The sequence below is a fragment of the Arvicanthis niloticus genome, chromosome 21 (genome assembly GCF_011762505.2).
Source record: "Arvicanthis niloticus isolate mArvNil1 chromosome 21, mArvNil1.pat.X, whole genome shotgun sequence".
In the NCBI taxonomy this organism is placed as follows: Eukaryota; Metazoa; Chordata; class Mammalia; order Rodentia; family Muridae; genus Arvicanthis; species Arvicanthis niloticus.
This window is the reverse complement of record NC_047678.1, coordinates 18246020-18272697: the sequence shown is the minus strand read 5'-3', so window position 1 is coordinate 18272697 and position 26678 is coordinate 18246020. Positions and strand designations below refer to the sequence as shown.

The 26678-nt window shown below is 40.8% G+C and overlaps 1 protein-coding gene across 1 annotated transcript in view; it reads left to right on the top strand.

Annotated features, from left to right (window-relative positions):
• Nucleotides 1–26678, top strand: part of Clstn2 (calsyntenin 2) — a 583317-nt gene that overhangs the window by 209312 nt on the left and 347327 nt on the right. Inside the window, exon 2 of the mRNA XM_076917814.1 lies at nt 16613–16735. Coding sequence (XP_076773929.1) covers nt 16613–16735 — 123 coding nt within the window. The remainder of the gene's footprint in view (nt 1–16612; nt 16736–26678) is intronic.

Here is a 26678-nt window from a genome sequence, read left to right as displayed (position 1 = left end):
TCCTTCTTTTAGAGGATAAAAGATTGTTGTACTTCTCAAATTCTTTTAGGACATAAAATGAATGCCTGAGTATAGAGGGCATCTGAAATAAGCCACACGAATGCCTTGGTGACACCGGGTTATAGGTAACAGAGGTCTGTGATGGCAAGCTGTGAGTTCTGTGGAAAGAAGGGGCTTCCAGAAGATTTGGCTGGCCAGGAAAGGGACTCTACAAAGAGGCGCTAGTCTCAGAGAGAGACTTCTGACATCACTGACAGCCATGTTGGATGCTAGTTCATTCTCTAGCTTGGTATACATTGACTGGTACCTCCCAAGACCCGGGCACTATCTGAGCTCTGGATAAATAGTGATGGAGAGAAGAGACAAGACTTGTATTTCCAAGACTTCCATTCCTGAGGGCCAAGAGAAACAATAGAAAAGTCAAAGCTGACAAAAGGTAATTTCCTTTGTTGATATTGTAATAAAAAGAATCCAGGTTGGTTAGAACAGCTTGCGTGAGCAGCAGGGAGATGCTTTGGATAGGGTCTTCGGGACCTATCTACTTGAAGGTCTGAGTCAAGGGCACTGGTATTGAGGAGCTGGTCATGTGAGTAGGGAAACCATTAGAGGAAGAGCTAGTGCAGGTTGTTTCAGTGTGGGGTTGAGTATGGACATCTACAGGCTGAAGAGGAAACCAGTGTGGTTAGGCTGTAGTGGGCAAGAAACTGATGGGAAACGAGTTGGCAGTGAGTCTAGAAGTTTGAAGTGGACTGTGTGGTGGTCAATTTGGAGACTGTCTCTGGTCAGACTCCCTTTTAGAAATGCCCACCCTAGAAGCTGTGTGGAAAGGATTATAGGTACTGCGAGTAGAGAGATGAAGGCAAACTGGGGGCTCTTGTAGAGAAGATAGGTGTTGGTGCTGGTGTGTGGGAGAAAGGGAAGTTCTGCACTCTACTGGATTGGTCTAGAACTAGCAGAGCTTCCTGATGGTTGTGGATGCACAGATGACCAGGGAAAGGTAGACCAAGGTGCTTATGTAAAGTGTTAATTTGTCCAGCTACAGTGAGAACATTTTCTGAGAAGGTGTCTACAAGGAAACGAATAGAGCTGAGGAGGACATAAAATTTCTGTTCCTTTTCCCCAATGGCAGTGGGAAGGGAGATGTTTCTTGACTATCTGAATGGTATTTATAAATTATATATGGTCTGGGGGTTGTCTTTAAAAGAAAAACGGATATGTCAGATGATAAAGCAGGCTGAACATCCTGGCTTTTCCTCTTCTCCTCAGCAATTGTGAGACTCCTGACTGTGCCCAACAATCATACTTGACTGGTGCACTGGAAAAGCTCATTGCTAACGTCTGAATGATTATCATGGAAACCTGACTCAACCCAGTTTGTTGTAGTCTCACCAAGTGTTTGTTTTCAGCTGGCTTCCCCCAGTCAATAACCTTATGGGCATGTCCATTCTGAAAGTCAAGGGATTGTAGGGTTTTAAAACATTTATACCTTGAGATCAGAGTGTCTCAGAAGATAACTAGGACCAAGATGGAAGAGCAGGAAGCTAAGTTTATAGCCATTTACTTACAAACTTCGTGGAGACAGTCTTTCAAAGCATAGACAACTTTATTTGAGTGTGTAATAGTCTTCACAGTACAGTCCCCTCCCCCACTGTCCACAGCTACTAAGACAATGATATCAAATGAGCTTTACACTAAGTGCTACTATTGATTTGTAGAGGCTGCCAGAAGCATCCTATTCAGGAAGGGTCTGGGGTCATGTCTAAGCTCGGCAGGATTGATAACTCATGTCTGCAATGGGTATGAGAAGGGAACATTTTTCTATCCACTTGTTTTAAGATGTTTCAATTATAATTTAGTCTAAGTGAATTATAATCAAATTTTATTAGACAGTTCTGGGAATACACTTTTTTTTTCTGTTTTATGCCTGGAACAGGTTATTACATATCACAAGTACTTGATAAGTATTTATTAAATGAATGAATAATATTTGGGTATGGTTTTTAAAGTTAAGGTTTGTGTGCCCTGAGGAAGTATGTTACGGTCCATTATGTCAGAGTACATAAATGCAGGGCAAAGTTCTAGGACATAAAGACGTTGACCATCCTTTCTTTGTGTTCCCAGCCAATGGATGTAGATGAAGTTATTGAGTGTGCTCATGCAGACTCACTCTTGAAGGAAGTATGCCTTTGCATGCAAAGCTTTGAACTTAAGGGTCCTGACATGCTTTGCTTCCTCCTAGATTCCCATGGCTCTGTCTTTGAGATTCTTTTTACATGGCCTTTTTCCTAATAAAACCTTTGCATGTTTAATCTCATGTTGGTTTTGTGGAGCTGGACAGAATTGGAAAGGCCCTCTTAACTCCACAAAATGCCAGTTGGGCATCCAGGAAATGTCACCTTCATCCTTTGTAGAAGACACAGTGGGAAACAGATGGAATCCCTTGGATGTTCACTGGAGAGAGGCAGCACCGCTAAGAACTTCAGCTCCTGTGTTTTAAAGAATGACTTGAGGAAACATTCCAAGAATTAACATGTAACTATTTTTATAAATATCTTCATTTTCATTACTCTACAACCCACCAAATGGCATGCCACCAATGGCAAGGCGCCCATCTGAAGCTCAACATAATGAGCCCTGTGGTCTATGATTCCACTTATCTTTCCATATTCATAAGAATCTTTTGGTTTATCCCAATCCCAAATCAAGTTATTGCTCATACATTTCATGAGTTCTGAAGCAGACACTATGTATCTTCTGTTCACAGCCCAAATGTCTAATGAGTGTGTATGATTTTTGTGACTTAGGAATTAGACTTCCTCCTGGAACCTTGAAATGTGAAATTCTCCTTTCTCCTTGCTAGGCCCATTCTAGGACTATGTCCACCGTCTGCCACCTTTCTTCATTTACTCTGTTCATCTACCATCTATGCTTTCTCTGACCTTCAGTCTAGTTATTTCCAGAGGTATTAATGTATATGCAATATAAAATTTTCATAATTAACCAATAGTTTCCCTTAAACATTTCTAAACCAGAAATCTGTGTTAGGCGAATTTTGTTCATTTGAGAAGAATCATGGAAGATGAATTTTGTCTAGATAATTAACATCAACAGCTCAAGCTTGTCATTCATTGGTGATCTTTCAGCGCACATTCCTGCCACCATCCCTATGATGGACGCCATGATTAGTATCAGTGAGAACAGAGGTCCCACGAATCACTTTGGGGAAGGATACCTTAGGCTTTGAGAGTCTCAGAAATACCTTTTCTCTTTACTTCTGTGAGAAATGAATGCTTTCAGTGCCTTTAAAATTGCTACCACCATGATTTCTCTTTTAATACATGATGGTTGCCTGTCAAGTGCTCTGAAAATGCCAGAGCCAAATTCACTTCAGAAATTCACCATGATGCTCTTAACCTTTGACATCTTTGGTAGGGATGACTTATGAGTGGCTATTCCTACAACTTTGTGTGGCTGTTTCTACAACTAGGTTGTAAGAGCTCTAGGAGCTGTGATTTCAAACAATCACTATCCTTTCTGCACACACTCCAGTTCATACAAAAAGAAAGGACTTCCTGACTTTCCCCAGGAGTCATAGGTTCTACCTGCATGCTGTCTGAGAAGCTACATACAAAGCCCTTTGTTCAACCAGTTGCCTTTTTTTCTGGTCAGAACTGATCATGGCTACAGTCTCTACATTGATCTGCTTCACCCCAGTGAGTTGAATTCAAGAGCTGACAATAGGAGCCTTGCCTTGGTGACTTTACATCTTACATCCCTTCCCTCTCTTTCTCTGCCTTTTTCCTCCTTTTCTCTGCTCTTTTGTTTTACTCTTTCTCCCTTCCTTCCTGAATTACTTTTACTCCTTTCAAATCCTCTGCCAGGCTATATAGCAACCTTTCTTGTTCGATAATCCTAAATAATATTAATAACCCCCAGAAGATTTTTTTGTTACAGTTTTAAGCAGTTCTATTTACTGCTTTAGTTATTAAAGCTTATAATATTAAACATGTACATTTAGTGCTTCATTTTTAAATAAATACAATGAACCATAGTATAGGCAAAATAACATACTTTTACTGAAAATTACCATATCAAAAATTTTAAAGAGTGGAGAGCACCATTGTTTTACAGTTTTGCAAATGTCAGTATTGTCTGGCTCAATAAAAGACAGCTGGCTTTTCCTATCTGAGTCTGCAGTCTTTCTGCGACAGTGTCACACTCCCTGAGAATATTCTCTCAGAGAGAATTAAAGCAAAGGAAGCAGATAGCACTGAAGTACTTTTATGAAAATTACGTTGATCTTGTGACCTCCAGAAAGGGTCTCAGGGACCCCTCCCAAGTACGTGTGGCCATGTTTTGAGAACTGTTGTCCTAGGTTTGGGACATAAATGATCCAGCATTTTCCTTACCATCTGATGGTTATTTACATGCAGTGTAATCCATGTTATGCTGGAGATAACTAGGGGTCGTAGGAGGACATGGAAGAGTATCTAACCCAGTCTCACGATGCATCCTCGGGAGGATCAGACTGCCTGACTCAGTTGCTGCCTAAGCAGAGCTAAACTGAGCAGGCAAGAAGACGAGTATCCTCATGAAAACTGGAATGTTCTTAACTGCTGTGCTGTTCTCAGAACGAAACATGAGAATGACCTAGTGTATTTGGCTTTCAGCCTTAATATTATGATATATGGGGGGGGGGGGTATTTTTTTAACCATTCTCTCTAGCTCTGATATTTCTTCCCTTCTAAGCCAGAGCTGAAGAAATGCAGATAAGAGCTCCCATAAATAAGAAGTGGAATTGGCCTGCCAGTGTTTTCTTTCTGAAGCACTGAGAGGCAGGTGAGCATTTGCAGTGAATATAGTGTACACCAGATAATTGCCATCCATCTTTGTGAGCATCTCAGGCATGGGATGGAATTCACAATAAAAATGTATCATCCACATTTGCTATTTTCTAGAACAAAGTTGATGGCATAAGCCACAAAAGTTTTATTTATTAGTTTGCCAGTAGAGTAACAAAAATACCTTTTCTTTACCTAAGGTTAAGAAGAATCCACATTCCCAGCCGATTCTCTGTCTCAGGTGGAAGCGATTGTCTCAGACTCATCTTGGTTGAGCTGTAGTGACTAGTTATTTTAGCACTACTATAGAGGGCTAACATGCAGTTGTTTAGATCTAGTTAACATCTACACTTAGTTAATTTTAATAGACATTAACTTCAATGACATGCATTTTAATGGCAATGTCTGACCTTTCCCAGAAAAGATGAAAGTCTGACTTAGGAGTGTAGGATTTTTCTCTTGCCTGAGTTGCCAGCTAACCAGCCTACCTGTAGATTTCTGATTTGCTAAACCCTGAAACTGTTCAATGCATGAATCAATCACTGGAATAAGCATACATATATTCTCCCCCTCCTTCCTTTTCTCTCTATGATATTATGTAGATTGCACAATGTCCATAAATATGTATACATACAGATTTAGACATAACCAGTTTTCTGCTTCCTTGAGTGGTCCTAACTGTCATCCGGGCAGCTTTGGTCTTGACGATGTTATCTTGTTATGCCCTACTAAGCACTTGATCCAAAGCTTGACCACAGGAAATGGAAACAAATTCCTGCTGGTATGCTTACCTATAGCTAGGAGGAAGAATGGCCAACTGGGATGGAAAGCTGATTTCTTCCATGAAGGGTCCATGAATGTTTACATCCCTCAAACTTCCCAGATCTCCATACCCTTTCCCATGAAGTAAAATGCTGCCCTCACACAAGGCAACTGGGTTGATTTAGCCCAGTGGTACTGTGAATCCTAGCACACAGTAGGTCCTCAGTAGCAGCAGCTTCTGATTAATTATATGATAGTTCTGGTCTGCTTCTGGCAATTACAGAGGAGGTTTCAACAATTATCTTCAGGAGCATAAATTTGAAAGTAAGTTACTGTCTGGTTTTAGGAGTTCAAATGTTTAAAATGCAGTGAAGTATGAGATATTGAAGTAATAACAATCTTGGGGAATTACAGATATAACAATTTAGTGCACACTTTAGTCCAATAATGTTGTTCAGTAGGTAAGACATTTTGTGTGGAAAAATGAGCTGGTTCCTGCGACAGAAGAGGGATGTAAAACAATGTAGCCTCCTCCATCCCTATTCTACACCACCCTTGCCTGAACAGCTCCTGGGCTTCTTCAGGGACTCTGCTTTTCCCAGGCTCTATGATTAAAGAAGTTCTTTATTCAAACAAAGACTTATCAATTACAGAGTGTCTATATTGGGGGCACCCTAAGCCTTGTCTATGCCTTGATCTCAGGCTGAGGATTTGAACCTTCTTAGGGACCTGTGAGGTGTTATACACCATTGAGCCAGATTTGACAGTTGCTCTCTTAACAAGTCTGTGGGGTTGTGGTTACCCACTTTGTGTGAAGAAGAGGGTTGAAAGATTTGGTAAAGACATTCTGTTGGTATGGAACACTAGAGATTTGAAACTAGCAAAGATTGCATCTCACTGTGAGCAGCTCACTCAACTAACTTCTCCTGTGCTAAATAGAAAGTTTATACTTTTATGAGGTCAATTTTTGTCAATGGTTGGCCTTACTTCTGGAGTGAATGGAGTCCTATTCAGAAAGTTTCCTCCTAGCCCCATTTCTTACAGGGTCCTGTGTGTGATTTCTTCTGGCACTTTCAAAATTTTGGAGTTTACTTTGAGGTCTTAGATCCATCTGGAGGTTTTTAGTTTTGTACAAACTGATAGATATGAGTCTAACTCCATTCTGTATGTGGACACCAGTTTCCTCAGCACCATTTGTTAAAGATGTTATGGTTTGTTTATTTGGTTTTTTTTTTCTTTCTCTAGCACATATTTTTGGCCTCTTGGTCAAATAGCAGATAGCTATAGTTACATGCACTCATGGTTAGATCTTCTATTTTGTTCCTTTAGCCTACATGCCTGTTTCCATGAAACATGTTTTTATTACTGTAGCTGCATATTATAGATTGGAATCTGGTAAAGGAATCCCTCCAGGCTTGTTCTTGTTGCTTATGGTCACATTGACGTTGGATATCTAGAGTTTTGGTGCTTCCACATGTCCTTGAGGATAGTTTTGCTTATTCCTGAGAACAATGTCATGGGGAGTTTGATTGGGATTTCATTGATTCTGCACATTTTGGCACTCCTTCCATTATACCTTGGGGTCAATCCAGGGTGAACGTTGGTTAATTGTCCAAACGCCTTGTATAGAGACAAGCTCAAAACTCATAGTTGTAACAGTATACAGCATTACAATGTGTACATTTCTACCTTTCTTCTGACCCACTATGTATATGGTATAGTGATATATAACTCATCATGATATCACTAACTGTGGTGATTTGTGGTGGTATATGCTTGGCCCAGGGACTGTCACTATTAGGGGGTGAGGCCTCGTTGGAGTAGGTGTGGCCTTGTTAGAAGAAGTGTGTCAGTGTGGGGGTGGGCTTGGAGACCCTCTGCCTAGCTACCTAGACCAGAAGGTGACCTGGGACATGGCATGCAACAGACCAGTTGGCAACGAGAACACCATGTTAGACAGAGTATAGTTAACCCCGTGAAAGCTTTTGCCACAATAAACCATAATGTTTACTCAGCTTTACACAGGAGCCAGTATGAGAGTTCTGAGAGCTAACAGCTTCCAGACAAATGAACTTTATGTTGAAAGGAGAGTCAAAAGGTAAACCACCACATGCCCCCCCCCCTCTGCTGCTTTAGGGAGCATTAACACGCTTTTTCAGAGGTAGAAGCAAAGGGAGGAGCATAACATGCTCCCATGAGAAACACTCCGTGCTCTAGTTAAAGAAGCATTGGGTGGTGAGACCTAATTTCTCTGTAATTGGAGCGCAAACGTTACATTGGCGCCCCCCCCCCCAATTGCAAAGACACAGGCATTTTGCAGATTCTGAAACATGGAGACAAGACAGGACAGGCAAGAAGCAGACCTAAAAAGACAGGGTGCAATGGGTGGCCCTCCAAAAGGTGTGTGCAGCAAACAGGAACACTACCCCGTGGGAAATGATAGAAGGTCAGTTCTGATGTTACATTTAAATCAAGCCAAGCATGAATGCACTGGCCTTGGCGTATTGAAACAAACAGGCAAAGTATTTTGTTCAAGGTTCCAACATTACAAAAGGGGAGTGGATGAGTAATACCAATCAGGCTACAAGCATTAATACCTAATTCTTCTTCCTGGAGAGGAGGTAGATCATCAGTTTCCCAGGGAGCCAGAGCTTGGAAGTAGCTTATGAATGATTTCTGTTTGTAAATGATCTCTGTTGTGTGGATGCTTCCTGGCAGTTCAGCCTAGTGGTTAGCCTGGATCCTTCTGTTCTCTGGCCAAACATAGCTACACATATCTTTCTGTAGCATACTAGTTGCTTTGCCCATAGCTCCCTTGCCTGGTATCCTCTCCCTCATTTGTCCCTATTTGGTGGTTTATGATCTCTCTCTCTCTCTCTCTCTCTCTCTCTCTCTCTCTCTCTCTCTCTCTCTCTCTCCCTTCTTCCTCTGTCTTTCTGTCCGTGATGTTCTCTCTCTCTCTCTCTCTCTCTCTCTCTCTCTCTCTCTCTCTCTCTCTCTCTCTCCCTCTCCTTTCTCTGTCTGTCTGTCTGTCTGTCTGTCTCTCGGATACTTTCACACCTATATAATATGGCTTCTGACCATATTATAACCATTATTATAACCTACCCAATCTCCCTCCTGCCCCCACGATCCATTCATTTTCTCATATGCCCACTTCCTGCATACATGACCTTATTTCCGTTACTGTTGTTGATTTGTTTCATTGTTTGTCTTATTTGGGGTTTTTATTGAGACCCACCGACTTTCACCAGGATCACTGCGTGACCACGGTTTATATCTATCCATCAGAGTCTTCATCCTGGAATAAACGCTGTCTTACTGTGTCTGGTTCGGTGCTCTGATCCTTTTCTTTAGCTTGAGTCTGTTTCTTCTTGCTTGTCCCTTTTTTATGTCGTAGTTATCATGCATTCTCTCTTAGGCTGACAGTCCTTTGAGGATAAGACATGTATTCTTGCTCCACATAGTGAGGCTAGGTTTGTACATGAAAAGATTTGCCCTTTTAACTGTTGCTCCATGCATTTTGAAAAATGACCATGTAAGTGTAACCGCCACAGTCACAATAGAAAGCAACTCTCTCATCCCAGCAAGCTCCTTGTCCCATCTGTCCTTACACTTTTGCATTTCTAGAAATTTATAGAATGACACCAAATAGCATGCAGCCTTCCTGTTTGACCTCATTCACCAGTGAGTGGTTAGGAACTTGAACTGCTTCTCCCCAACCCCCACCCCACCCCCAGGTATCAGCATCTGGTCTATTTATATTGCTGTATGAATCTCCATTATCTGGACACACCCATTGGTTTTCAGTTTGACACTATTCTGAATAAAAGGTTTATGATCACACAGAGGTCTTCTGTGCAGTTTATGTTTGAATTTCTTAAGAGTAAATCACATAGGATTAGAATTGCTGGGTAGTTTTATAAAAAAGCTAAACTGGTTGCATCATTTTATATTATTTTCCAGTTTTAGTAGCAATGATGAGAATCCCAGTTGCTCCGTCTGAATGTGGTACCACCTCCTTCACTGGAGCTACTTGAGCAGCAGGATGCTGAGACCCTGCTGCACCTTTAATGTAAATGCCCCTGATATCCATCGAGGCAGGGTGTCTTCCCATGTTCGTAGTTTGTCTTTATATATTTATTTGATGACAGCTCTGTTTCCTTGTTGGTCATTTTTTATTAGACTGTTTATCTTCTTCTTAGAGAATTCTGAATATTGTTTATCTATTTTGCATACAAGCCTGCGATGTGATGTGGCCTCTAAATAATTTCTTCCAGTCTGTGGCTCTTCAAAATTATTTTCCCGGGGAATGATTTATTTTAAAAAGAAGTTTATCATTTTATGATATTTTATTTATCAATATTATATTTTATCTGGTAGTTTTCGTGTCCCTTCTAGTAATCTAATCCAAGGACACGAGAGTGGTTTTTTTTTTTTTTTATACTTTCTTATAACAATTTTATAATCTTAATTTATATGCATAGAGCTATGTAAGTTCTGTTTAGAGACAATTGTATGGATGCAGTGTAGTAAGATTGAAGTTTGTTTTAAGGTGTACAAATATCTTTTTTTTTCCCCCCCTCAGGAGCATTTAATGAAAAGTCTGTCTATTCCTCCATGAGTCCTTTGTGGGTAGTGAATTCACCACTGAGATGTGTTTATTCCTGGACTTAGATCTTTCCAGTGAGCTACATACCCACCCTTTTATCAGTGCCGGTACCATCTTGATTCCACAGCATTTCAATCAATCTTAACATTAAGTAGTGTAAACAGCCCAACTTTGTTCTCTTCAAAATTATTTTGGCAGTGTGTCTTTTTTATTAACATGGATTGTTAATAAAATAATGGATTTTAAATTTTGATAATAAAAATTCCTGCTGGTACTTTTTAAAGACATTTAAACTCATTATCTCTTGTTTCCTCTCTCAAGTCCTGAGATGGTATCCATAGAGTTTCTTTGGCTCTATTGGTTAATTCTGGGGACATTTAGTCGGGTTTCTATTGAGACTCCCAATTCATGAATTCAGTCTCTAAATTCAGGTCTCCAAATTCACTCAATATAAGTCTGAATTTTAAAGCCTAGAGACCTCACATGTGTTTTGTGAGGGTTATTCCTAAGTGTTTTGTGGTTTTGATACTATTATAACAGTACTTTTTATTTACAATTTCACTTATCGATAGTCAATACCTGCAAATGGTACTTTTATTTTATTGTGTTGTTTCATTGACTGTGTTTCTTAGGACTTTACAGAATACACTTCTTAGATCTTATTGGAATGATTCAGCATATAGAGTTTTGAAACTGGAGATCATGGTGTGTGCGAGTGCGTGTGTGTGTGTGTGTGTGTGTGTGTGTGTGTGTGTGTGTGTGTGTAAAAAGACAGTTTTACCTTTTCCATTGCAAACTGATTCTTTTCTTATTTATTGTATTGGTTTGAACCACTAGTAAAATGTCACTGTAGCTGAAGAGTAGACGTCCTTGAATTGTTCCTGTTTATATGGAAAAGGCATCCAATCTTTACTATTAAGCATGAAGTTAGCTTTAGGATTTTGTAAACATTCTTTAGCAGATTGAGGAACCTACTTAATTGTTCTTTGATAGATATATTTATACATAGATGTTGAATTTTTCCACTTTTTAAAAATAATTTCCCCATTCTACCTCAATGCTCAGAATGCTTTCTGTATATTTTATGAATAGTGTATGTGTGCATGTGTGTTTGTGTGTTTGCGTGTGTGTGTGTGTGTGTGTGTGTGTGTGTGTATGTGTGTGTCCAGGATCGATATTTCTGAGAGGGTAAGGCCAATGTTCAGGTGTGTTGAAGTGTTGAAGCATAAAATGGATGGGGAGCTTATTGGTGTTTGAATGATAATTGTATTTACCTAAACTCTTTCTTGAATTTTTCATAAACAACTTGAGAAATAAACATCTCTGTTTTATCAACAGGGAGTAGATAAGGGTGGAATTATTTAAAAGCGTATACACAACTGAGTAATGGGGAAGTCCCTATTCGTTTCTCAGTAGAAACCTAAGGCAGTCATTAAGTTCATAGAACAAAAGTATCTACAAAGGAGGCTGCTTCCAATATGATGCAGGTTAATTGAAGCTTGAGCCACAAAATAAGACGATACTGATCCATTTGATTTCCACTGAATAGATGCTGTGCTTGGAATGACCACTGGACTCTTAAGAAAAAGCAATTCATTTACAATACTTGCCTTAGCTCTGTGTCTTAGTTACTTTGCTCTCTTGGTGATAAAACACCATGACCAAGGCAAATTATAAGGAAATATTTAATTTGAACTTACAGTTTCAAAGGGTTAGATGGTAAAGCAAAGGGATAGTGGGAGTAACAGCTGTGAGTTTATATCTTAGTAGGAATCAGAGAGAGAGAGGAAGGGGAGGGAGAGAGGGAAGGAGGGAAGAGAACAGAGAGAACAGAGAGGATAGAGACAGAAACAGAAGCATACTTGGGGTAGCATGAGTCCTTTAAAGTCTCAAAGCCTGCCCCCAGTGACACACTTCCTCTAACAAGGTCACACCTCCTAATCCTCCTGAAATGGTTCTAGCCGGGCGGTGGTGGCGCACGCCTTTAATCCCAGCACTTGGGAGGCAGAGGCGGGCGGATTTCTGAGTTCGAGGCCAGCCTGGTCTACAGAGTGAGTTCCAAGACAGCCAGGACTATACAGAGAAATCCTGTCTCGAAAAACCAAAAAAAAAAAAAACAAACAAACAAACAAAAAAACCCAAAAAACCAAAAACAAAAAACAAAAAAACATGAACCTATAGGGAACAGTCTCATTCAAACTATGACTCTATTATTGGTTATTGGTTTGCAAGCCTAACGATTTGCTCTATAGACAAAAGATAGACATTATTTTTGTTTACTTATTAAGATGAAAAACATCAAACTTGAAAAAAACAAAAAGATTTGAGGAAACTAGAATGTGAGGGAGAAGTCAGACAACTCCATACATGTTTGCCTTTTTATTTTCCAAGTGGGACAGTTAAGCCCTTTTAAATATCAGTCCCTCTCCTGTGAAATGAGATACAAATTCTCACCACTGTAATTGTAAGGATTAATGATCCTTCTCTGGTGAGATGGCTCAGTGAGAAAAGGTGCTTGCTGCCGAGCCTGAGAACCTGAGGTTGAACCACACAACTCAGGCAGTGGAAGGAGAGAACTGATTCTCTCTCTGTTGTGCTCTGACCTGCACACATGGACTATGGCACATGCACGCCCACACATGTAGATACACTAAATAAATAGATAGATACAAAAATAAATGTAACCCATATGCATGAAATGCCTCTAATGAAGTAGTCATCTGACTAATAGCAGCTGTGACAGCAATAAAGGGAGGCAGACCTGTAGGTAGAAGGAAACCAGCCTCCACTGGTGAGGAAGCAGTCTCAGCTTTCAAGTTAGTCTATAAACCCCCTTCCATGCAGAAGCTATCACTGCCCAGAGGCCACAATGAATCTCAATAATGAAAAGATAGAGGTTCTGAATCCAGGATATTTGAGTGACAGGATGTCCTGTGTGTGACATCATCACCTGCAACTTGTAGTTGAAGGCGTTGAAACTCTGAGAGGCTCCTAGCCTCACCTAATACCACCCACAAGTGTCTAAACCAGAGTTGAAACCCTAAACATGACGTGGCACAGTGGATCTGAAACTCTAGGTGAGCTCCTGGTGTCTGCTTGTTACACATTTCTAATGAATAGGCCCCTAGGTTTAATTAAGGAAAAAAGAGATTAATTGTTTCTCTCAATAGCTGCAAATTATTTACATTGCATTTGTGTTGATGGCTAATAAAAGAGCCAAGGAGTATGAGGACAGCCCAAAATGGCTGTAATTCTTACGGAGGCCATAATGAAGTGCAAGTCTGAATGACAGAATATAAGAATGGATGAGCCAACTGCCCCATGCATACCTGAAATGGGCAGAGCTGCTTTCTGCTCGGAGAAGGATTCAATCAAGCAGAAATGGATCTCAGGGGCTCAGATTTGAGACTAGCTTGGCACGTATCCCTGCCCCTGCAGGCTGCCAGACACTCACTCGGTTTGTGGCTGCTGGGGAATGGGTGAGAAATAGAAAGATGGAAAGACGGTGATTTAGGTGTGGTCCCCCACCAATCCTGGGACAGCTCTTAAATGAACTTTTGATGGATGATGGATTGGGAGAGGGAAAGGGCAACAGAATTAATCTCAATTCTCTGAGCTCTTGACTTTCCGTGGCTACTGAAAAGTTGGTATAATCCATTACAATAATGTGATATTCCATGAACTTTGCCAGGAGAGCTGTGAACAAACATGTACTCACCCCAGGTGGGGCCGCAATGATAGGCCAAACTAACGATATCAATTTTAGCTAGCCCAGTAAACTAATGATTTTATTGAGCTTACTTGCAGCACCACATGTGAGGGGGGTACTTCCAGTAATGTGTGACCCCCAAACAGTTATGTCACCAAAACCTCTCACCTCAGCATAGATGAAGACTCTCCTATGGCTGTGTATTTGCAATATCCCTTCATTTAGGCTTCCACTCTCCACTCTAGTACTGTTAGAGTCCTTATGCGGCTAGGGCAGGATTCCATGCGGCCAGGAGGTGTTTTGTGAGGGAATAGGAATCTTTGGTGAGAGTCTAATGACATCCCTCCTGTGAGGAAACTTCAACAGGTCCAACATGATTCCCAAGTGGAATAACACCTGCTTTCATTTAGATGGTTATAGCTGTCATGCTCTTAGGACAGCATTCTGCAATGTGCGTCCGTTATATGTGTGAAATAATAAATGTATTTTTGTGTCTGTGAATATCTTTGGTATATGGTCACATGCTAATTTTTGTCTACTATGAAATACGTAGTAGACATCTTGAGAAAGACACTCTTTGTAGAAACTTTTTTTTTTTTTTTTTTACCATTTTTACAATGATCACACCTCTTTCACAAGTTGCAGTTGGGAAGATATAGGACCACAACTTGGAGTCTGTGGGGAAGAGTGCGAGGGTTGGCCATATTTGTGTGTTATTTTGCTTTTTTAAGGTGCCTGCTTGGCTTTCTTAATCCTGTGGCTATATGAAAAGGATTTAAAAGGAAGACCAACAACTTCACAGTGGAAGGATCACTGTTGATGTGTATGTGGAGTGTTGACTAGACAGGGAAGGATGTTTTCTTGGAAGATGAGCTGAAATGCCCTTGTAGATACTCAGATGGCATCACAGGGAGCAAACAAAATTTAAACAACACTTCCCAAGGAGCTGAATGGCTTAATGGTAGAAGTTGGATATTTACCGGAGATGTCTGAATGGGAACATACAAGGTCTTGTAACACTTATCTCAACCTTCTAGCCATCGTAAGACCTTGTTAATATATTACAATTGCTTGGTGTGCTTCCTGTATAGTACCGTAAACTGACTACCTTCAGAAAATGGAAATGTACCATGTCACACTTTTGGATGCCTGACATCTAAAATGAAGGTATTGCAAGACCATTCTTTTGTACTCTGGGAAATGATCAGGTGGAAACTCCCATCCTGGATAGTACCTAGTGGCTAGTAGAAGCACAACTCTAGTTTGCATGTGTGTGTGTGTGTGTGTATGTGTGTGTATCTGTTCATGGTGCTGGTACATGTCTCCTATAAGTGGAGACCAGCAGTCAAGCTTGAATGTCACTCCTCAGGTACTGCCCATCTTATATTATTATTGCACAGGGTCCTTAATTGCAACCTGGTATTCGTTTATAAGCTGGGTGTCCAGCAACTCCCAGGAATCCACCTGTCTCTGCCTCACTAGTTCTGAGATAGAAGCGTAGGCCTCCATCTTAGCATTTTGCCTAAGATCTAGTCTGAGGATCAAAAGGGTCTTAATGCTTATACAGTAAGCACTTTACCAAGTGAGTTAATTTCCCAGGCCAGCTCCAATCTTTCACAGTGTGTTTTCTTGCATGCTTGGCTGGTTTTAGGTGAAAATCCCACCCACCCCCGACCTCTTCCCACCTTTTTAAATATTTATTTTCATCTTATGTGCTTGGGTGTTTTGGCTGCATGGATGTCTTTGTACCATGTCTAGGTACTATGTCTGTACAGTGTCTACAGAGGCCAGAAGAAGGTGCCAGGTCCCCTTAGAACTGAAATTATGGACAGTTGTTAGCCACCATGTAGATACTGGGAATTGCACTGTGGTTCTCTGGAAGACCAGTCCACTGAGTCAGTCTCTCTCTCTCTCTCTCTCTCTCTCTCTCTCTCTCTCTCTCTCTCTCTCTCTCTCTCTCCATCCCCTGAAAATTATCCCTTTTAATAGGGACACCAGTCATCATCATTGAGGACCTACCCTAGTGGCCCCATTTTAAAATAGATTACCTCTGTAAAGATTTCAATTTTTAAGGCACTGGAGGCCAATATAATTTTGGGATACACTGACATTAAACCTGTAGCATGTTAGATATATGTTTCAGTATGCAGTTGTTCATTAAACAATGTATAATTTGAATTGATCAGTTTATTGAAGAAAAAGTTTAATTACTATATAACAGACCGCTTCAATTGTCTTTAAATCATCAGAAAATACTCAGTGTTTGTTGAATATTGACATATATATGGGGACTTCTATATATGTGTTTTGTATATGCATGTATGTTAATCTACTAATGATGTCTACAGATGGACCCAGTTGAGTTGAGGTCAGAATTTCTAGCACACAGTATGATCTGCTGGTTTGTTGACTGATAATGAATTTTTAACTCAAAAACATCTATTAATCGGCGACATTAGAAATTTTAACTCTTAATGATATCTGTCTATGTGGATGCTTACCTTATGTGGGCCATGGGTGTACCATTGGGCTATAGATACACATCTGACTCTTTTCTCCATAACAAGTGGGCTAATGTTTTATGACCTAGGTTGTTGGGACTATGATGTGGCAAATAAGAGACACTGCTAGCTCTGTTTTATTTGAGATACTCACATGATCATCTTTTTGTTTTGTGTTGTTCTCTAGTCAATAAACACAAGCCATGGATCGAGACATCCTATCATGGAGTCATAACTGAGAACAATGACACCGTCATCTTGGACCCACCACTGGTAGCCCTGGATAAAGATGCCCCAGTGCCTTTCGCAGGTAGGATGACTGATATCTTTGTATGCTCAGGCAGGACTCACTCTGGAGGCCTGATGGCAACCCCCCACAAAGGTCAGCTAGGACCTCTAAAAGCTATTGTCACTGCCCTATGTGCAGATATCCTGTGGTTTTCATGCTGTGTGTCTCTTCTCATTGCCAGTGTGGACTCTATCTCCTTATGGTTATTCTCCTTCACATTGCTTCCCATGGAAGACTCATGTTTGTTTTTTAGCTTTTGCTATTCTGGTTTTCTTTTGAGACAGAGACTCTCTATGTAGCTCTGACTATTCTGGAACTCGTTATGTAGACCAGGCTGGTCCCAACATCACAGAGATCAGCCTTTCTGTGTCTCTGTCTTCTTTTTTTTAAGATTTATTTATTTTTTAATTTACATGAGTATACTGCAGCTGTCTTCAGACACACTAGAAGAGGGCATCGGATCCCATTACAGATGGTTATGAGCCACCAGGTGGTTACTGGGACCACTCAGTAACCTTTGAGTTCGAACTCAGAACCTTTGGAAGATCAGTCAGTGCTCTTAACTGCTGAGCCATCTCTCCAGCCCCCATCTCTGTCTTCTAAGTAATAGGAGTGAAGACTTGTGCTACACGCCCGTTTTTGTTCTTCTAAGAGGTGATAAATTGCTGAGGTGGCCCCCGGAGTTGGTGGAGTTGGACTGGTACAATGCCTTTGGAGAATTTTGCTCCTAGAGAGATGGCCCATAGACATGACAAAATGTGGACATCACTGGTCCCACTAGCTACATATCATATTGGGGACTTGTATCTTCTTAGATTAGGAAGAAAAGGAAATTAAAAGTATCAAAAAAGATTGCTAAAGGTAGGATGGGACTGTGCCCACAAGCTTCAACGTGAGTGTGGCTTTTAGAGGAGGAATTTGAAGTCAGGGTGACTTTGCCCTTTGTGCTTTCTGGCTAGAGAGATTTCTTGTGTCTTCAAGTCTATTACTGCTCTCACCCTGATGTCCTGCAAAGGTCAGACTCCAGAACAGTTGTGTGTAGGAAACTACACTATCAACTGCTTCCATGGATTTGTGTAAAGACAAGGAAAAGGGCAAAGCCTTGGGTAGAAGGCCTTAGACAAAGAATGTCTGAAGATGCCTGAATCACGAGGAATATTGTTAACATTTTATAACTGTCAAGAGAAAGACAGGAAATTTAATGAAGGTTTTCAAGACCTCTAGAAGATTGCTTTATGATCGATGGGTGCCAGGCAGGGGTTTTCACCATGATGAAGTCTATTTTTTCTGACAGTTTGTCTGCTACATTATGAGCTACTTGGGCAGAAAAAAATGACTCTTTTGCACTTTTAAGAGAGATGCTCTATGAAGGCCTTTTATTCATTACAGAACATTATAAAGTCTGGAGTGATGAGCTGGGTTAAACTCAGTGTTATGTGAAGGTAAGCCCATACACATTCTTACAGAGAAGGGGAAAGACTCTTGGAAGGCTTTATCTCTATTTTCTGTAGAATTGGTAACTACCAAGGGCACCTAACTGTGACTTCTGTGATGTTTAAGGTTGGGGAATCCTCAAACATCTTCCAAATGTCCTCTAACCAAATGACATGTTGAAGTACAATTCTCAGGCCATTTTTTTCTACAAAGGGTGAGGTTCCACCCCCAACCTTTTTCAACAGCCTAGAAACAATCTACCTCACATTTCTTCTGAGTATAACTAATATGGTCATGGGGTTAACCAATGCCTTTAACAGTGTCTGGAAATAAGATTTTTGAAGGAAGTATCAGCGGTCATGGAACTGTTTGGTTTGCCATTTGGCATGTGCTTTAAAAATAGATACAACATTTAGAAACTGATACATTTATTATAAAAATGCAAGATTCTGGTTAATCTCCATGAATCAGATCTCACATACAGAGAGCTGAGTCACAGTTTCCTCTGGATCTTTCTGTTCTCCCTCCTTCCCTCTTTTCCCTCATTCTCTCCTTCCCTCTCCTGTCCCTCCCTCCTTCCCTTCCTTCCATCCTAAAAAGCAACATTTATCTGGGTTGGCCTGGAATTCAGTATAGATCCCAGGTTGTCCTCAAACCTGTGATTTCTGGCCATAGCCATCTGGGTGCTGGAATCCCAGATCTGTATCGTTACCTCCAGTTGGCTCCCTTTTTCATCTATGTGTGAACCCCAGCACCCACCCTTTCTCTCACAGTGTATGCACAGAGGTCTTCCCACTGAGTAGACTTCATCTTTCCCATTCCTGTCTGTAGGGTTGACCTCTCTTTTGAGCATAACACTATAAACTACCGCCAAACTTCCAGGAAGTAACGGGGTGTCCTTTAGTCACTCCAGTGCTTAGAGGCTGAGATGAGCAGTGTGTCTGACTATTCATTATGTCTACCCCTAATGGAACCCTTTTTGTGTCTGGTTGTGATCAAGGAACAAAAGTCTACAGCAAAGTGACCCACTGTCACCAGAGAGACCACAATAAAAAGACATTTACATTCAAGCAAAGCTGATCTTTGAGAGTTTATATTCATAGCAGATTTAGTTAGCTTTCTCAGTTTTGAGGGCTTATAGACAATTAAAACATTCACCTAGAGACTCAGCAAAGTATTTCTTAAGTTGAAGCCCAGTCAAGTGCCTTAAACTCGAATTTGGATTTTATCAGATGTGCTCACAGTTGTTGAGGCATGTTTTGAAACTGAGCCCGTCAGCCAGGCCTGAGTAGCTATTTCCAACCAGAGACAATTTCTATACTCCACCTGTTATTTTTGCAGCTGCCTTAAAAAGAAATCTGGCTTAATGCATCAAAATATAATCTGCCAAGCTCTTAAGAGTAAAAAATAAAGGTGCTCTTTTACTATGGTCAAAGCTATTTTTCTCAGTATTATTTATGGCCAGCTGTAAGACAGGACACAGACACTAGCCATCCATCCATGCTATGGGCATTTATTTTTAAAACATTTGTCTTAAAAAGAAAATACTGAAGATTTATTTCAGATCCCTATCATTCTCATAAAATTGAAAAATTTATATCTGCCTGCTTCATCAGCCTGCACATCAGCTGGAGCTTTCGGTCCCGTCCCCCCCCCCCTTATCAACCACTCCTGCATTGGGGGTCACTTCCCCCTGCTTTCTGCCTGCATCTTTATTTCCTGTCGATCAGGAGAACTGAGCTACACTCTGTGAAGGGCTGTTCCCTTTAAATCATTTTTTTTCAACTTTCTTTTTCTTATCTTCTTCTACCTTTTAGGATTTTTAGAAAAAAAAATCTTCCACCAAAAAAAAAAAAATAAATTCTGTTGAAAACTAGTTTAGAATTATATTGTAAGCAGTGTTCATTTAAATGAAAGAAAAAGCATTGGCTGTAGGAAACATGGAAAATACTGTGACGTGTGCATAAAAAAAGCACAGAGCTGCACCTTCCACCACTAGAGACTCAGCATTTCAGTTGGCCTCCTTTCAGTCACGTGTCTATTCCTTGTTAAAAATTATTTTCACCTCTTTTATTTAAAATTAGAATTGAGTGTTAAATAATGCTAACACTATACATACCCTAATGAACATTCTAGAGCTTACCTTCTCCCCATTGGCAGGGTATCTATTTCTATTTTGTTGCAACACACCTGCCTTTCTGAGTCTATTGGCTATATGTTTTCAACAGTACCATTAACTGGTCAAACATTTGCAAGCCCCCGAAACACATTAAATTGCTCTTCCTAGAGTTGGCTGACTTTGTAATCCTGTTCGCACCATCTGAATCCTCCTTTTCTGGCTCCCATGTCGCTCACTCTAATGATGAATTGGTGACAGCATGGCAGAGTAGCTGACTGTACGAGCTTTAATAACATTATCTGTGAATGAGCTAGGCTTTCCAGGGTTGTTCTTTGGATGGAAGGTAAAGAATGTCTCTGCCACATGCTCCAAATGTGCTGTGTGTTTAATACATTTGTGTTTCCTTCTCTAGCCTTTTCTCCATGCTCATTTTATAGAAGAAATACCTAATTGGAGTTAAGCAACTTGCCCAGAATTCTGGGATATTTGAACTTGTGGCAGAAACAGGAGCCTGTCTTCTGTAGGACACTCTGCGCTCCATGACCCTATGTTTTTGCTCCAAATCCTTGTCCTATTTGACCAGCAAACCCTCCACGAGTTGTCAGCCAGCTCCATTAGACTTGCTTGGCTTACTTCTCAACTCAGAGACTGAGCTCTGTAGGCTTGACCTTCTTAAAGAATCAGACACAGAAAAATCCTAAGTAATAATGAAAATCCTGTCTGTTGCATGACAAAAAAAATGATAATGAAAGCAAGCTGGGCACACCGTGAACTTATTAATTTCTACATGTGCCCCACTGAGGCCTGTTAGGAAACTGTGGAGACTTTTAAATTTGAAGGGAATTAGATTGCCTTTCAGAGATAATAGAAGTACTACTCATTTGTCTACATTGGGCCAGTCTGGACTTGTCTCTTGTAAGGACAGGGCTGCAGAGAATGATCGGGCATAATTGGCTGGCTTCTCAGCCTGGGTGAGTCTCTGAAGGCTGCCTAGAAAATTGTCTAGAATACGATTAGACCTGGTTTGATTAGCTGGTTACTATGCTGGACGTGTCAAGGAGTGTTCTTTCTTTCATGGTTAACTCCATTTATCTTCCCATTCAGTTCAGTGTCTGTCTTCCTACCTACCTGTGGACCTCTAGGGACCAGGCTCCTACCTAGAGCTCAATAGAACCCTAGTGGCAGAGACCTTCCAGGGTTTAGTTGGCCATGATATCTTACAGTAAGCAGGGAAGAGAAAGGTCACAAGCATTCATTACTTCTATTTTTTCTTAGATAGATGAACATCATTGTATACTTTATAATGTATAAAATATTATGTTTAAAATCATAACAATATATATTGTAGACTTCTTAAATCTAAGTGGAAAATACATCACGTCACATAGTGTGACGTGACCACACTATGTTACAACACTATGTGTTGTCAAATTGGCAAAAAGTAAAATTACCTGGGCGATGGGCTTCATGACCAAGTTAGTTGAGGTAGGAAGATCAATGAGAGTGGAATCTTTTCATGGGCTAAACCCTGAACTGAATAAAATGAAGGGAGGGAGCTGAACAGCTCACAAATACTGTGTGCTGTCTGTTTTCTGACTATGGATGTCACATGGACAGCTGTCATAAACTTCTTCCACTGTGAGTTCACTGCAAGATGGACTGCTAAGCTGGGACTGTGAGCCGAAATGAATTCTCTCCTTTCAATTGCTTTTGTCAAAGTATTTTATTACAAGACCAGAAAAGGAAGTGAGACACAGGGTTGTCATCTTTTAGTGATAGGATATCACACCCAGCCTACTTTCTCTAAGAGTAATATATGATCACAAACTATAGTCACCTTGCTCGACAGTAGATCTCTTAAATGTATTATTTCAATTATACTGCAACTGTGTATCTTTTGGCCGACATAGCCTCAGCCCCACCAGCCTCTAGTGACCACCATTATATTCTCTACATCTGGTATCAGCATTCTTTAAATTCCACCAAAGAGGGAAATCAGCTGCATTTGTCTATTTTTGCTGGCTTCTGTTGCTTATGGGACACACACGATTTTGCATTGAGGCTGTTGGCACTTGCTAACTTTATAATCTCAGAGTTGTGGCTAAACTCATCCAAGAGAACATTCATAATGGAGGCATTCATAGCACATACTCCTGGGATTAATATATGAATATAATTAGATATTAATGAAAACTGCCCAGAGCCCTGTCTGGCAGCCAGAAAGTGTCCAATAAATCATAGTTGTGTTAGTCATAGCCGTGGTGATGATGAGGATCGTCAGACTAATTGTGATTCTTGTAATCGTCAATAAGCCACAAGTGTTTGCTTCCTCTTTGGTTGATTACAATGGTGCAATTATAATCTGTGATGATGATGATAAAAGAAAAGGGAAGCAGAAGTCTAGAGTCCGTTCTAAGGCTTGATATAGTCACCCAATCAGACTGTTGTCTCAATTCCTTAGTGGCATGGCAGTGTGGAAATGACCAGCCAGATTATAATTTGAAGATTGTGTTCAGCTCCATAAATAAACATCAGTTAGCTAGGAATGAATAGTCTTACATTCTGCCCATAATTTACCCCTGTGGAATAACTTATTGCAAGCTACATTTTAAAAGAATTGCAAACCATGCACCCTTTTATTATAAATGCACACATACGCATAACTGTCATCCAGTTGATTGCTATTCAGCTCACATCAGCTTGTGAAGAGAGAGACCTGCTCTTATGGTTCTGTTTTCCAAATAAGGAAACGGTACTTTAGGAAGGTTCATCTCCCCAAGTTCAGTCTCTCAGGCCTCAGGTCTCACCTTCTCTCTCCACTCTGTCAGCTGTCCATTGTGGGAGGCTGCTATTACTGGATTTAGATGATCTGTATGGCATCAGACACAGCCTTACTAAATGTCAATCTCATGCTATGTTCTTCCCTTTTAACTCCTGTTCACTTGTTTGTTTGTTTTGATCATTCGAGAAGAAACATGTAGTTTAGGAGGTTTAAATCATCACCAACACCTCCTGTACATGATAATCTCTCTTGGTAAAACAGGAACAGGATCTATCACAGTCTTCTATAGATGAGAACAACATCAAACTAAAGTTTTAATAGTGGTCTGTTGTATTTTAGTTAGGCCAGTTTCTATGAAGGTCTTACTGCTATTCGTTTCTGGCATTTTCATTTTAAACAATCATTGGTTTTTTTTTTTTTTAAGCTAACTTATAGAAAGATATAAGCAAATATATTTTGGTGGCTTGCAGAAGCATCACAAGTCACTCAAGAGGTCTGGGACAAAAAGAGACATGATGGATAAGCTTCATCTAGAGGGGTGCCCTCATCTGGTGTGTTCAGGAATGGCTGCAGGGCACAAGTTATCTTCAGTCTATATTACCCTGTGACTCTCCAGCTTTTAGTCCTGGCAGCATAAATTTATGTATGCATCAATAATTAATGAAAAATAAGGCTCTTTCTGGAGTAATTGGCTTCAGCCACATTTTTTTATCTTATCTTTCACTGTCAAGAACTGGGTTCAGACCTATCTGTAGTCCACAGTTGGGGCTAACTCTTCAGACCTCACAGAAATGAAACCTAGAGTAAGTTAGGAAAACATTTATCATACAAACATTTATTTAGTCATCCCCATATTTTGGGCTGAGTAGGTTGTTTTCAATAATTTTCCTTTTTTAATAAAGAAAATAATTCTTCCATTGTCAACTCTATGAAATGATTTTCTTAAATTGACCTAACAAGTTTCATTTGGGGCTTTAATTCATAAAGAGTGAATGAAACCGATACTTTCTTTCAGCAGTGGGTTGAGATTGTGTCCTTAGACAGGGAAGATTCAGGGGTTCACATTCGCTTGCACCTGGAGGGAAGAACTATGCCCAAGTCCTCAGATTCCCAGCCCTGCTTCCCTATGGCCAGGTTTCACCCTCACTGCAATAACTGACCAAAAGCTCCCAGACTTATACAGGAGAAATATAAAAATTGCTTTAAAACTAAAACAATTCAGGGGTAAGGGGAACAGTTGACTGTAAATATGATGCAAGACTTGGCCATGGCAAAACTTGTGATCTCTGGGAAGACAGCAATGACAAATCCATCTGTGGTCCTCTAGTACCAGCAAAGCCCTTACAGTGGTCACACCCGTGAGCCTAGTTCCGTGAGAGCTTGGGGTTCCTGCCAATCAGGAAGGGAGGGCAAGACCCTGTGTGTCATCAGTGTGGGATAAAGTACAGATTTGGCCCTGTTCTTTTCTTTGGACTTCTGGCTTGGCAGCTTCCAGCCTTGACAGGGATGGGTATGAGATTGGGGGGCATATTTGGGGACTCTTCCTGGCCATCTCCACAAAACATACTGTCCTCTCCCCAGCCGTTCATCTCGATAATTCTAGTTTCTCTTTCTTACCTGTGGATGACTCAATATAGGAAGCAAGTTTCTATTCCAGTGTGAGGCCCATTTACAAATCCTAGTACTTGCAGGCTTTGGGAGTGGGAAGAAAGTGTATTTATTCTCCTATGGAGACTGAGGCTGATGCCCACTATGGAGGAGATACTAGTCAGAGAGAGGAGGAGCATTCTAGACCTTTTGTAGTGTGAGTGTTTGTAGCTTTTGCCCCGACTGCTTCTGAAATAAATCCTTCCAAACCTTTTCTTATGCATGTCCCTCTTTTCCTTCCCCACTAGTTTATCCTAGGGTCCCTGATGCTGCCTGTCTATGTAACCTCTGTCACTATGTAACCTTATGTGTTTTGTCTTTTTATTTCTTTTATGAAGTCAATTTGTAAATTTTCAATGTGGCAGCTTAGCCTTTGTGAGCTTCATTTGGATGGCCCATTTACACCTTCCACTCCTGTTCTATGCCAAATCCTGGGACCCAAGTCATCTCTGTGGGGCTTTGTCTCAAGACGGCAGGCTGACATTAGTTTCATACCTTTCTGTGTCGAGTGGCCCAAGGTGGGCTCCAGCATGAGAAAGCTTCAGGGAAACTAAAGGGGCTTTCCTCGGGGACTACCGGGAATTCAGAACCAGGATGCAGTGGAACAAATCAGCCAGGGAAAAAAAGAGGTTGTAGGTTTCAAACAAATTAGATGCATCCAGAGGATTCTATGTCTAACTTGTGGAGATAGCAAGGGAGGCATTGAGGAACTGGAATACTATCCATGAAGAAGCTTACTCAGGCCTCCCAGGCACTCTTAACTTTTTGAAACAGGATATTACTGTATAGTCCTGGCTGGCTTTGAATGGGGGAATCTTCCTACCTCTGCTTCTTGCGTGCTGTTCATATAGAGGCATGCACTCCCTAACCCAGGACCTTCTTAAATGGAAGACTCTAGCTAAATACTACTTAGGTCAGACTCAGGTTTAAGGACTGATTCAGTGGGTACTAGTGCCCATGCTCCTCAGTTGGTTGAGGAGGCATTCAGGAAGAAAGCCTACCCTAGTTTGTCTGGGGCCGATGAGTGTCCTAGTGTATGGGATTATCAACTAAAATTGGGAAAGGACAGGAAAGCCATAGTTGGAAACTCTGGGAAGAGTGATATGGTATTTCAGAATAAGCTTCTCGAGCATCCCACTAGGAGACAAGTTGAGAGAAGCCTTTGAATGTAGAAAGTCCATGTTTTGGGGGAACCCTACATTAATAACAGCGCTATAGGAAAACAGGAGGAAATGTGAACGACAAAATCAAAAACAATAGCAGGAATGCTGCCAGCCTGCGTGGCGACCATGCAAATTGGAGACAGGTGTTTCTTTTTACAAATAACACTATCTCACTCCATGGCACACAGCTTACTAAGTGAAGAGAGAGGCATCCCCCCTATTTGTCCCCTTGGTCCTGTATCCTCATACAGAGAACAACTTGCACACAGCAGCACTGAAAAAAATTGGCCAAGGCTTGTTACTCTACAGCGTACACTGTGTTTACAAACCCTGCATCATTTAAGTTTTACAGCGATCCTCTAAAATAGGCACCATTATTATCTCTATTTTATAGGGTAGACTGAGGTTAAACTGTATTATACAGTTTGCCCAGGACACAGTGGTAATGAAGTTGTAATTCTAGCACAGATGTCTCAGTTAAGTACTGCTATATTGCAGCCGCACCAAAACTTAGGAGTCACAGGACAGCAGCCATTCATCTTTGCTCATTACTCTGTCTGTTAACTGGGCATCTCTGCCAATCTGAGCCGGGTACAGCTGATCCTTGCTGGATGTGTTTAAGAGTCCATAGGAAGCCAGTGGCTCTGAGAGGCTAGTTTAGGATGGCCACATCTAGTATGACACAGGTCTCTATGTATTCTTTTAGTAGGCTCTTGAGAGGCAGAAGGGCTGTCTTAGTTAGGATTTCTATTGCTGTGATGGAACGCCATGATCAAAAAGCAAGTGGAAGAGGAAAGGGTTTATTCGGCATTAGCTCCT